The sequence below is a fragment of the Aedes albopictus genome, chromosome 3 (genome assembly GCF_035046485.1).
Source record: "Aedes albopictus strain Foshan chromosome 3, AalbF5, whole genome shotgun sequence".
Taxonomy (NCBI): Eukaryota; Metazoa; Arthropoda; class Insecta; order Diptera; family Culicidae; genus Aedes; species Aedes albopictus.
The window spans coordinates 126,103,171-126,116,149 of record NC_085138.1 but is presented as its reverse complement, the minus strand read 5'-3'; the positions used below and the strand labels follow the sequence as shown (position 1 = coordinate 126,116,149).

The following is a 12,979-nucleotide window of genomic DNA, read 5'->3' as shown; positions in this document are numbered from 1 at the left end:
TCGTTCTCTGTTCTCTGTAGGGGAGACTGAGGAGACTCGATCCCTGTGGAGACTTTGCCCCCCTCATATTTTCTCGAAATCAAAAACAGTTTTCTTCTAGCATATTGTTTTCCAAAACTACTCCTGGACAAACGACTATGTTTTGGCTACAACTTGTACCCTACTTGTAGCCTACAAGTGATTTCGATAGTATTGCGCATTGCGCAGTATAAAGTGCGACGAGGAAGTGCGGAATCTCAAATAAAAGTGCGATTTGGTGTCACATCATTTCGGTGTCTTCGTCGCACTTATTCATTAGCTCATGATGAATAAGTGCGGTGAAGACACCGGAACGATTTGATGCAATATCGCACTTTTATTTAAGATTTCGCACTCTGTCGCAGTCCAGTTATCAATGCAATAAACTATACATTACAGCATTTTTTTACGGCTGATGGTTTGTTTTCAGTCCTTCAGAAATCTTTTAGGCGATTTCGAAATATCTGAATAACTATGTGAAAGCTGATTCAAATCGTGTCAAAATTTCACAGCACATAGGTTAAATAAAATACTATCAAACGTATTTATCCGTATAAGGTTGTAATAGAAGTACTTTTATTAACCCGTAAACACCTGGGACGATCTAATTTTGGCAGAAATGCAACATCTTCTTTGTTTTAAAACATTTTACCCCGGATTTTTTTTATAGTCAAGGGGAATAGTTGTGCTAAGAAATGCATGGTACCTCCCCCCTTTGCACCCTCCCCCCTTTTGCGGGGAGGCGAAAATACGTGGCTTTTTTTTTCATTTTTATAAATTCTACATGTTTTTGCTCAAATTTCATCGTTTTGCTAATCATCAAAAGTTTTCACTGACCCTAGACATGCAATGTATTACTACCCATCATAGTCTGTTGAAGTTTTGACCCCAGAGCTATTCTAAGGCCTCCAAAGTACTCCGAAGTTTGTGACACAAATCAAACATTCTCAACCAAATTTTATACACGATGAATGATTACAGAACATTGTCTACGGTACTCAAAAAGCCTCTAAGCACCCCTAGAAAATTAATGGTACTTGAATTGGGTGATCTAGGTCATCCATCCAAACTACTCTGGAATTCATTTTCTTAAGATCTGAAACATCTACCATAGTTTGTGTTCACTATGTTCAAGAAATTTAGTCACGTTGATGTCCATTATACCTCATAATTCTATGAGCAACTTGATATTGTGGTAGCTGGACATTCCGTGAAATACAAATGGCCTCCAATACACTTTGAAAGACGTGTGCGCCGCCGCGCCGCGCCGCCGTCGCCGACGATTTTTTCACGCCGCCGCCGCCAATCAAGTTGACCCGGCGTGCCGCTGTTCATATTTTTCCACACCGCCGATCGAAATTTCCCACGCCGATGAGAAAACGACAAAGGTTTTTTTCGCCAGCATTTCAAGAACCATCTTTTTAAACCTGATAGCAATAAAAGTGGTATTTTTTAAAGAATTTGTACTTTTTCATCGTGCATATTAGGCATATTTTTGAGCTCAATATTCGATCTTCTGCTATATTGTGTATGAATTCTACTAATGATTTCTTACTGCATTACTTTGAAGTTCCTCGCTTATTTTATAAGCACTTCTTTTTTGTAAACCATAATGGATAATCAGCAACCTTTTTGGAAGCATTTTCATGAGGTCCACAAACACATTCTCTTACATATTACAGTAGACGTTCGGTCGGTGCAAACGGTTTAACTGCAAAACTTTTTAACTGCAAGTCCGGTAAGTGCAACAAATTTGCAGTTATCGCACCGCCAAACGTCAAAATGGTGCACCATGTTAGCCCAAGTTATCAGTCGGATAACGTTCACGGTTATTTTTTGTCGTTTAACAACTTGTTGACATCTGTTAGTCGTTACAGTTACCGAATTTCGTTCGCTAAGTGAAACGTTAACATGTTGCAGTTATCTAACGTCTACTGTATCGGCATATCTCATTAAAATATTTTCATGGCAACTTACGAATGACATTCTTGAAGAAATATATTCCATGATTTTTTTTCAGAAATTCCTCCAGAAATTGAGGGAACCTCCAGAAATTTCACCAAGAAATCTTCTAGAAAACCTTCCATGCTTAAGAAATTTATTTATGGATTATTTCAGAAATTCTTCCGGGTTATTATTTTAGAGAATTATTCACGGATTCCAGCGTTTTATTTTTAGAAAGTCCAGAGTTTAGAATTCTTCATGAAATTCCCAAGGGATTCCATAAAAAAAATCATAATATTCCTTCAGATTTTTTTGGGATGCCTTTAGTTCCATCATATCTTCACCTTAAGGTGAAGATCAATTCTTTGGAAATTCCATAAATTAGGTCACGCAAAAGATGTCCATTTTCAACGTTCTATAACCCTCCATTTCCTCCCTGGCACACGTTTTGTAATGGTTCTCCTCTGAAATTTGTTTATAGATTATCACGAACACCCACCCTTAACGTAATTTGTAGACGTTCCTCATTCAGAAATAATGCCTGGTGTTCGGACTAGTGGAAATCAATTTCTGTAGCAATCTTGGTGTAGACAGCTCAAACTGCAAATGACCTTTAATTAGAATACTTAATTATCCCATACAATCGTATACTTACAAAATACTGATATCTCTTTGGCCAATCCGAACGTACCCAATAGTTAATGAATGAATCCTCCTTTACCCTACTAAATTAAGCATCAGAATTCAATATTTGGAATAATTCAATATTATTTGTTACTCACTAATTATGAGCCACTGCGTAACGGTACGTCGCTCAACAAGGGTCTTTATCACACCTCAGCGATATATACTACAAAACATATACATATAGGTAAGTATTTAACTTTTTATCCATCTAATTCATTTACCCTCTACCTTATCAGCAATCAAAAAATCTCCTACTTTAATCCGCACAATATTCCGACAATAATTTCAATTTTAACTTCTTCGACAATTTCCCACCTAGCATTCCAAAATTACTTTCTCCATGAGTCATCACATTTCTCCTCTTCATCATCTCCAACGTTGACGTTGACAACTGTCATTCTCGTATCTCGTAACGTCGTGTTGCCAAAAAGATTGTAGTGACCAAACACGGAGCGAACATTCCCCGACCCGTAATGCCTTTCAGACTTTACCTTCAACTACATCCAGGATCGCTATCTTTGCAACAGGTCTACGGATAACTCCAGCATTCGTTTCAACATCAGCTTGCCGTACTCTGCCATCCTTGCCTGGTAACGTTCTTACCACTCGACCGCGTATCCATCCATTCCTAGAACCTTCGTCAACCACCACCACTACGTCTCCATTTTGTACTGGTTTGGTCTCCTTGAACCATTTCGTCCGTCTCGTTATCGTCGGCAGATATTCCTTCACCCATCTAATCCAAAACTGGCTTAAAAGATTTTGAATCAGCCGCCAGTTACTTCTTATCTGTCTTCTATCGTCCACCAACTCTTTCTGAGGTTGACAAACCCCACTCGAACTCAGCATCAAGAAGTGATTTGGTGTTAGCGCTTCTTGGTCTTCCGTATCCAACGGAACGTACGTAAGAGGACGGGAATTAACAATGGCTTCAGCCTCAGTAACTACAGTCCACAAAGTTTCATCATCTGGGTTCCTATCCATCTGTAAAGCCGCTAAAGCTGATTTCACTGAGCGCACGAGCCTTTCCCAGCACCCTCCCATATGCGGCGCAAATGGTGGATTGAACCGCCATTCTGTTGTGGCGTTTGTGAACGAAGCTGCTAGATTTTGATTTATCACACCTAATTCCTCTTTCAGTTCGTTACTTGCTCCACGAAAATTAGTTCCATTGTCACTGAAGATGGTTACCCAAGCAACACACATGTTATAATAAAGTTACGACAACGCAAGTTTTGGTTGTATAGAAGTTTATTTTACGTAATTCTAACATAGTGTTGAAATAACGTAAAATAAACTTCTATACAACCAAAACTTGCGCTGTCGTAACTTTTATATAACATGTGTGTTACTTGGGTAAGGGCGCTCCTCGTCGAGCAATGAAACGCCGCACTGCCATTTTAAACGATTCCGTTGATAAACTACAAGCAATCTCGAGATGAATCGCTCGCACCGTCATGCAAGTAAAGAGCGCTATCCATCGTTTCACCAAGCTTCTTCCAACTTTCACGAGGAATGGGCCACAATAATCTACGCCAGTATGCGTAAAGGGTCGAACGTATGGTGTTGTCCTTACATCCGGTAGAGGTCCCATTTTTGGTATCTGAGGTTTGGCTTTCTTCACCCTGCAGTATTGACACTCCGTTGCTACCTGTCTGACAAGTGTACGTAACCGCGACACGTGGAAAATCTGCCGTATTTCATTCACCACGGTTTCATTGTTTGCATGACCGTAGTGTCGGTGGTACCAATCTGCTATAAGGTAGGTCACTCGATGATAACGGGGAAGTATAACAATACTGCACGGTGCGTAGGCTGCATTCAATGATCTCGTCTCCATCCGAATCACCCCATGCTTATCTACAAATGGTGACAACTTCACTAAAGGGCTACGACAATCGATTACCCTTTTATGATTGCAATTTTTCTCCAATATTCGCAATTCCTCCGAATACGCTTCCGACTGTGCTAACCGCCACAAAGATCTTTCTGCCTGTTGCAACTCTTCTTTCGTTAGTATTACATCGCCTGCAATAGACTGCTTTCTACGATTCAAGAACCGGTGAACGTACGCCGTCGATCGAAGAAGTCTTTCCCAGCGCGAAAAACGGTTGACAAGTATCCACGGAGAAGCTAATTCGACGTGATGCAGAACCGGTTGTCTTAACTCCTCATCTGTTGCCACAAGCGTCTTTTCCATTTTAGGCCAGCATTGTTCACTTTCACGAAGAAATTTAGGTCCGGCATACCAACGACTATCTGGGCCGAACGACACTCCATTTTTCCACTTCGTTCCGTCATCAGCAACGTTCAACGCCGACTGCACATAATTCCATTCCTTCACGTCAGATTTTGTGAGTATCTCGCCAACCCTATACGCAACGAACTGTCGATACCGACGAGAATCCGATCTCAGCCAAGCTAGTACTGTGCATGAATCGGTCCAGAAGTATCGACGGGTGATAAGCAGGGAATGATATTCTTCTACCATCCTAGCCAGACGTACTCCTATGAGGGCAGCTTGGAGTTCCATTCGAGGGATGGATAGGAATTTTAGCGGCGCAACTTTGGTTTTTGATGCTACCAATGCACATCGCGCTATACCACGGTCAACTATGCGGAAATACGCAACGCAACAGTACGCACTCTCACTTCCATCGACAAACACGTGTAGCTCTAGTGATCCAATGCTCTCCGGCGAATATCCCGGAAAGTAACAGCGCGGTATTCTCACATTCTGCAATCCATCGATCAACCCAATCCATTGTTTCCAAGCTACGACAAGAGACTCAGGAATGTGCTCATCCCAATCAATGCCAGCACGCCAGATACTCTGTATGAGGGTTTTCCCATGAATCAGGAACGTCGATATCATCCCTAGAGGGTCGTACAAGCTCATGACGACCTGTAATACTTGGCGTTTTGTAGGGATCACTTCTTCAAATACCAAGGGCTTCAAGTCCTCTCGAAATTCCATGTTGAACGTGAATTCATCCGACCAGGGCAGCCACACTAGTCCCAAAACGCGTTCTGCTGCTCCAGATTTGTCCATTGCAAACGATTTCATGTCATCTATGCTCTGCTCCCCGACCCGTTTCAAGACCGCTTCAGAATTCGACATCCAGTTCCTTATCTCGAATCCTGCTCTACCGTGTATTTCCTTAACATCCAGTGCCAACTTTATCGCTTCATCTTCCGTATCTCTGCTATCGAGATAATCATCAACATAATGATTCTCGATTATGGCAGCTGCTGCTTCAGGAAACTCTTTCTCACATTGTTTAGCGTTTAAATTTTTCACATATTGTGCGGCACAGGGCGAACATGAGGATCCGAATGTGGCCACGTTCATCATATACACCTCTAATTCTCCGTTAGTTCCTTTAAACAGAAACAGCTGAGCCGACCGATCTTCACCACGAATTTGGATTTGGTGGAACATTTCTTTTATATCTCCGTTGACTGCCACCTGCCGTTGCCGGAATCGACACAATACTGCCGGAAGAGACGTTAGTAAGTCCGGTCCTTTAAGGAGTACAGAGTTAAACGATACTCCACCAACCTCGGCTGCTGCGTCCCATATTAGTCTCACTTTTCCGGGTTTTTTCGGGTTCAATACGACTCCAAGAGGCAAAAACCAAGATCGCTTAGGATTTAACGATCTTAGCTCTTCTTTGGAGACTTTATGTGCATATCCTTTCTTCAGATAATCACGAATTTGTTGTTCTACGTTCGCCTGCAGCTCCGGAGTATTTCGCAACCTTTTCTCCAATGATTTCCATCGACGCACTGCCATACCAAAGCTTTCAGGGAATTCCACCACATCCTTTTTCCATAGCAAACCCGTTTCATATCTGCCATTAACGGTCCGCTTCGTAGTCTCCCGGAGAATCCGCACTGCACGCTGGTTTTCTTCAGATAGCAACGTGTTCTTAACTTCAACTCCCAACGACTCTACTTCAAAAAAGGATTTGACCAACTCATGCAGATTTTGATCGGAAGATTCCTCCCGGATATGCAAAGAGGTTCCAACGTCAAAGCCGATACCAGCACGGCCGAATACAGTCCAGCCTAGACGAGTCTTAGCCGCCACTGGTTCACCAACTCGGCCTTCTCGCTTCCGTTGAGTGACCTTCAGATGAGTGTGTTCTAGTCCAATGAGGATCCTCGGAACAGCATTCACGTAACTTGCAACCGGTAATCCTTTGAGATACGAATGCTTAGCGGCTAGGTCCACAAAATCCAATGTTTGTTCAGGAAGGTCAAGTTTGGCGACGGTGCAGACGTTAGATATTTTATAACGATTTGTACCCTTGATGTCGGAAATTTCCATCGTGATGCGCTGCGATCTTGCTTCTTCTCTCGAAACATTTGCTGTCCATTTCAAACACAACCGCTTTGCCTCCCCGGTAACTCCAATTTGTTCCGCTAACTCTTCATCCACCATCGTCAACGATGAACCACTATCGAGGAACGCAAAGGTTTCGATTGATGCTCGGTCTCCATGCAATATAACTGGAACTATCTTGAACATTACTCCACCTTGATCATAGCCGTGTGCCCCAATGATTCCAGAATGAGCCGTGGATGATGGTATGGACGTTCGGGTTGGCTTCCCAGGATGTAACAAGCTATGATGACGATCTCTGCTTTCTCCTACGCCACAGTCTAACTTCGCCTTGCACGGCCATCTTCCATGTGGGATTAAACAACGCTTGCAGAGATTATATCGTTCTGAGATTTCCCAGCGCCCAGCCAACGATTGCCTTTTGAATTCGCCACAGTCGCGTAACTTGTGCCCCGATTTGTTACACAACAGACAGTGGATTTCTTCCGCTCCTTCCTTTTGGTCCGTAACAGTAGCGTTTGGAGAAAATTTCATTTTGTAGTCTTCAGCTTGTTCATCCTGTACATGTGCACTGACAAAACTTTTGGATTTAGGTCGTTCAGTTCTAGTTGATTCGATAGGTACAGGGATTATGACATCACTTGCAGCTGCCACCATTGATGCCATATAATCTCCAAAACGTCCCAAGTCAACTACTGGCAAGTAGCGTTTGTACAACGCCCAGTCAAGTTTAATCGAGGCAGGAAGCTTTCCAACAAGCTCTTGAAGAAGGCTAGGATTGTTCAGATGATGGTCCAACCCTGAAGCACGAATGTGCCCACACAGATTCTGAACTGATAGCCCGTAGCTGACAAGGGTTTCTAACTTATCGGCCTTCGGAGGTGGTAACTCACGCACTTTGGAGAGGAGGTTGTGGACTATCAACTCTGGACGACCGAATAAGGTAGTCAAAGTAGACATGATAAGAGGAACGGCCGATGGTAACAACAGATGACTCCTTACTGCATCCAATGCATTTCCTTTCAAACATCGCTGAAGGCGCATCAAATTTTCTCCATCACTGAAGCCGCACAAATCGGTAGAGGTTTTGTACGCACTAATGAAGAGCGGCCAATCAACCGGATCTCCGAAAAATATTGGCAAATCTTTCGGTACTACGTGTCTGGCCGCTAATTGTTGAGCTGAAGGCCCAGCTGTCAGTCTACCGGATAACGGTGTACTGTTTAATGGATTGTTGCCCAAGGGAGAAACAGCTATCCGCGTGCTGGGATCTATGCGACTTATCGAACGAACTTGTTCACCGTCTGAGTGTACAGCTTCCTCGGCATTCCGCTGTATCGTTGCATCGACCAAACCACCAACTTCTCCGACGCCAGGGGATCCACCGGCGAATCCCACCATTCTCTCCGCAAATTCCAAATGTGATCTCATAGGATACGGTATCATCGCCAAATTATCACACACTTGTTGCTTCACACTGTTATTTCGCACTTCACCCGACGCCGCCACCCCTTGACCCAAGACTTTGACTGTTGAAGTTGTCGGAAGCGTAACCGTGCATCCTCGCTTAGTAACTAGATCATTAGAATACGTCGCGTTAGCTGGCGAAGCCTCCGTTTGGCAATTAGCTTTACCTAACCCAGAGCTATTTCCCTGCATGTGCCGACTCATCCAATTTTCAACCTTACTTTTGCTTGTAACTACGCTACTCTGACCATCTTCGCTCCTGCCTTCACTTACATCATCGTCAAGCTCTGTCAGCGTTTGCAAAAGTGCGAAACGTTTCTGCAACAAATCTTCTTCCCTAGCCTGCTTTTCTGTGAAACGTTTTTCTCTACGCGCAGCTTCTTCTTCCCTGGCTTTTCTTTCTTCTTCCTCTCTCTCCTGATACAGTCTGTCAGCAAGTTGACCTTCTTCCTCTAATCGCTTCAGTTCTAACTGCAACTGCGCCCTCCGTATGCTCGATGAAGAACTTCCAGAAGCTTTTGTTTTGGATGACTTACCAGATCGGGAACGTGTCTTTCTGGGGGGACATTTGACGCAACTCCAGCTTTTATCTTTGATTGCTTCGTCGACCTTCGCGCATGCATAGTGCCACCACGACTCGCAGGTGTCACATTGCACCATGTCCTCCACCGAATCCGACTGGTTGCATCCTGCAGCACATCCAAGACACACCGTGACGTTTGCAGGTCTTGACGAGGTTTCCCCGATCTTGCTCATGACTAACAGCACTCAAATACCACAGTATTTTTTTGAGTTTGTTCGGACTAGTGGAAATCAATTTCTGTAGCAATCTTGGTGTAGACAGCTCAAACTGCAAATGACCTTTAATTAGAATACTTAATTATCCCATACAATCGTATACTTACAAAATACTGATATCTCTTTGGCCAATCCGAACGTACCCAATAGTTAATGAATGAATCCTCCTTTACCCTACTAAATTAAGCATCAGAATTCAATATTTGGAATAATTCAATATTATTTGTTACTCACTAATTATGAGCCACTGCGTAACGGTACGTCGCTCAACAAGGGTCTTTATCACACCTCAGCGATATATACTACAAAACATATACATATAGGTAAGTATTTAACTTTTTATCCATCTAATTCATTTACCCTCTACCTTATCAGCAATCAAAAAATCTCCTACTTTAATCCGCACAATATTCCGACAATAATTTCAATTTTAACTTCTTCGACAATTTCCCACCTAGCATTCCAAAATCACTTTCTCCATGAGTCATCACATTTCTCCTCTTCATCATCTCCAACGTTGACGTTGACAACTGTCATTCTCGTATCTCGTAACGTCGTGTTGCCAAAAAGATTGTAGCACAGAGAACAGACATCCAAGTCCAGTTCCGAAACTGTGTAAGGAATTTAACGGCCATTTGAAATCGGCAACACAAGTGGCAATAGCGTGGCGCTGCAATCGGTTAATTTCCCATACTAATTTAATTCACCACTTGAAATGTTTCAATTCACCACTGACTGTGGCAATATGGTGTTTGGTGGCGTTAATGTTGTCATTGTGTATTGGTTTGCAACCTTACTCAAGTAAAGATTCAAATCCTTACACAACCTTCCGAATGAAATTTGTTCTAGCCTGGATGTCTGTTCTCTGTGATTGTAGTGACCAAACACGGAGCGAACACCTGGAATTCATTTTCTAAAGTAATCCGAAGGTTCTTTTAGGAATTTCCCCATTGATAACTTCGAAAAATCTTTCCGGGTTTCTTCAATAAATTTCTTTATGAAATGTCTTAATCTCCACAAGTTCTTTCATGATTTTGATTAGTGATTTCAGCAGATATTCTTCCAGAGATTTATTCAGAAATTCATGAAAAGATTCTTTCATGAGTTCCTCCAGGTATTGTTATATGTATTTCTCCAGAAATTCTTCCTGGATTTTTTTTTCGGGCATTCTTTCAGGGATATCTCTAAAAACAGAAAATCCTCCATGAATTTTAGTAAGAGATTTCTCTAGTAATTTTTCAAAATATTTATTAATAAATTATTACAGAATTCCAGAAGTTTCTTGAGTAACTCTTTTTTCATTTTTTTTTCAGGAATTCCTTAGGATTCATTCACATAATCCTAGGAATTCGTTTGAAAATATCTCCAGGGATTTTTACAGGAATTAGATAGACATTTTTTCCAAAATTCCTCCAAGAATTGTTTCAGAAATCCCTCCATGGATTCCATCAAAGTTTACTCAGGAATTCCATCAGAAATGTCACCGAAGACTCATTCAGTAGTTCAAGGAATGCTACATGAAAGTCAGCTAGAAATTACCTCAGAAATCATAGATGTTTTATTGTACTATCAGAATTTTCAGCAATTCCTTTGGACATTCCTCCAACAGTTCCTCCAAGAATCCCTTGGAAAATTTCGTCAGAGTTTACCGAAGAAATGTCTACAAGGTTTCTTTTTGTACGGTTCCTGTAGAAATGTCACCCAAGATTCCTTAAGAGATTCTCCCTGGAATTCTTTTAGATATTTCTCCACAGATTTTCACAGAAGTATTTAATGAAATTACATAAGTAATGTTTGAAAATTTCCTGAAGAGATTCCTGAGCAAATTTCATTGAAGCAATTTCAGAAACAATCGTTGGAGGAGTTAATAGAGGAATCCTTTGGAGAAAAAAACCTGGATGAACTCCATGAGATGGCTTCATTGGTATATCTAGAAGAATTTTATAAGAAACTTTTGGAGAAATGGAAAAAAAATCCTAGAGAAGCTTCTGAGACGATCCATTAATATTTTTTTAAAGGAAAACCTTGATGAATTTCTGAATTAAATGTCGAAGAAATTTCTGAAGAAAGTCTCTGAAAAAAATCTTCGAGAATCCGCGTAAAACTACAAAAAAATGTCCTGCAAGAATTCTTGAATAAATTAATTTCTGAAGGGATTCCTGGAGCATGATTTGGAACAAACCCTGAAAGAGCTCCTGGGGATACTTCTGGAGGAATTCTTGAACGAATTTCTTGCAAAATGTCTGAAAGGTATTAGTGGATAAAAAGCCATGAAGCAATTTCCCTAGAGAAATTTTCGGAGAAATTTTAATCAAATGGAAGAATTCTTGAAGCAATCACCGAAAGAAATTTCATATTTTTAAGGAATCAATTGTGGAAACGACCGACCAATTGGCAAAATTATCCCTATTTTTTTTTAAAGTATCTCTGAAGCAATGTCATCTAAACTGGAGAATGATGTACAGTAATTGTAGAAAGAATTTCTCGGGAAATTTCTGGAGATACGCCAAGAAATAAATATTGAAGTGATTTCTGAAGGAGTTCCTGAAAGAATCTCTATACTCTATACGTCCCCCGGAAAATTTCTGAAAGAAGCTCTGAAGAAAGGTTTCTATATACCTTAAGAGAAGTTGATGACGGAACTTCCAGAGGAATCTCTTGCAAGGCACAGAAAGCAAATTATTCTGTATTGACGTTTTTTTTTTTTCAATATGCTTGCAATTCACAAAAATAAATTTAAAAAACAAGCTCACGCCGACTACGCCGCCGCCGCCGAAGAGGGTGAACGGCGTGACGCCGCCGCCGCCGCTGCCTCAAAACACTGTAATCGCCGCCGCCGATGAAATCTGCCTCGGCGCACACGTCTAGTTTGGCTTACGATATCTACATACTGTCCCATGCTTAAGTTGTGACATTTTTCGTGGAATGTAGTCTTTAGTGCTGATGGAACCTCATGGTACATTCATGGGATATTCCAGGCTTTCCAAACTATTCTGGAATTCGGAACTTCAAGGTCTACAGGCTCTACTCTAGTTTTTCTTTACTCTAACGGCATAATTCTTTCACGATTGTGTCTGTTGCACCTTATTATATTACGAGTATCTGTATTTGTTGCTATTTCGGTGTCCACTGGCATACAAATGGACTCAATGTATTTTGAAGTATGGGTCGCAATATATGTAAATCTTGGGATATTTTTATTGTAGCAAATGCTCGCGGAATATAATCTACGCTACTCTTAGAACCTCAGAGTGCAATTCTGATAACTTAGCAACATTCACTTGGTGATCTAGGTCATCCAAACTATTCTGGAATTAAGACCTTCAAGCTTTACACTCTTGTATCTTTTTACTTTATTCTTCCACGATTACCTCTGTTGTATCTCATAACGTTTTTAGTATTTCTTTGTGTTGCTTGTGCATCCACTGACATACAAATGATCTTTATGGTATTTGAAAGTGTCGGGAATTACCAAAGCAATCCTCTAGGCGTTCCTCGGAAATTCCTCCAGGAGTCCCTCATAAATTCATCATGATGCTCTCCGAGAACATCTACGAGTTCCTAGGACTTCCCGTGAAATTCTTCAGGAGTTTCCCAGCAGTTTCTCGAAAATTTATTCAGAAGCTATGCTGAAATTCCTTCAGGAGTTCCTCAGGAATTACTTCAAAAACTTTTCGAAAAATCCTGCAGGAGTTCCTCGGGAATTCCACCAGAAAT

General features: G+C 41.4%; 1 protein-coding gene and 1 long non-coding RNA gene across 3 annotated transcripts; both read right to left on the bottom strand.

The window, feature by feature from the left end:
• Window positions 1-6: 6 nt before the first annotated feature.
• On the bottom strand, window positions 7-3,831 carry LOC134291200 (uncharacterized). Of its 2 annotated transcripts, XR_009998965.1 has the most exons (4): window positions 2,878-3,831; window positions 2,745-2,812; window positions 2,618-2,687; window positions 7-2,562 (listed from the first exon to the last, which is right to left on the bottom strand). It is a non-coding gene; the product is annotated as an uncharacterized LOC134291200 (long non-coding RNA). The 2 variants fall into 2 exon arrangements; XR_009998966.1 differs by having other exon boundaries at window positions 2,542-2,812.
• Window positions 3,832-3,997: 166 nt separating this feature from the next.
• Window positions 3,998-10,135, bottom strand: LOC134290349 (uncharacterized). The gene is made up of 2 exons (XM_062857469.1): window positions 9,630-10,135; window positions 3,998-9,564 (listed from the first exon to the last, which is right to left on the bottom strand). The coding sequence occupies exon 2, from the start codon at window positions 9,218-9,220 to the stop codon at window positions 3,998-4,000; it is 5,223 nt and encodes a 1,740-aa protein (XP_062713453.1). The 5' UTR covers window positions 9,221-9,564; window positions 9,630-10,135.
• Window positions 10,136-12,979: the final 2,844 nt, after the last annotated feature.

Excerpts from the sequence above, each read along its gene's own strand:
- LOC134290349 (XM_062857469.1), bottom strand. The coding sequence starts at position 9,220 with ATGAGCAAGATCGGGGAAACCTCGTCAAGACCTGCAAACGTCACGGTG.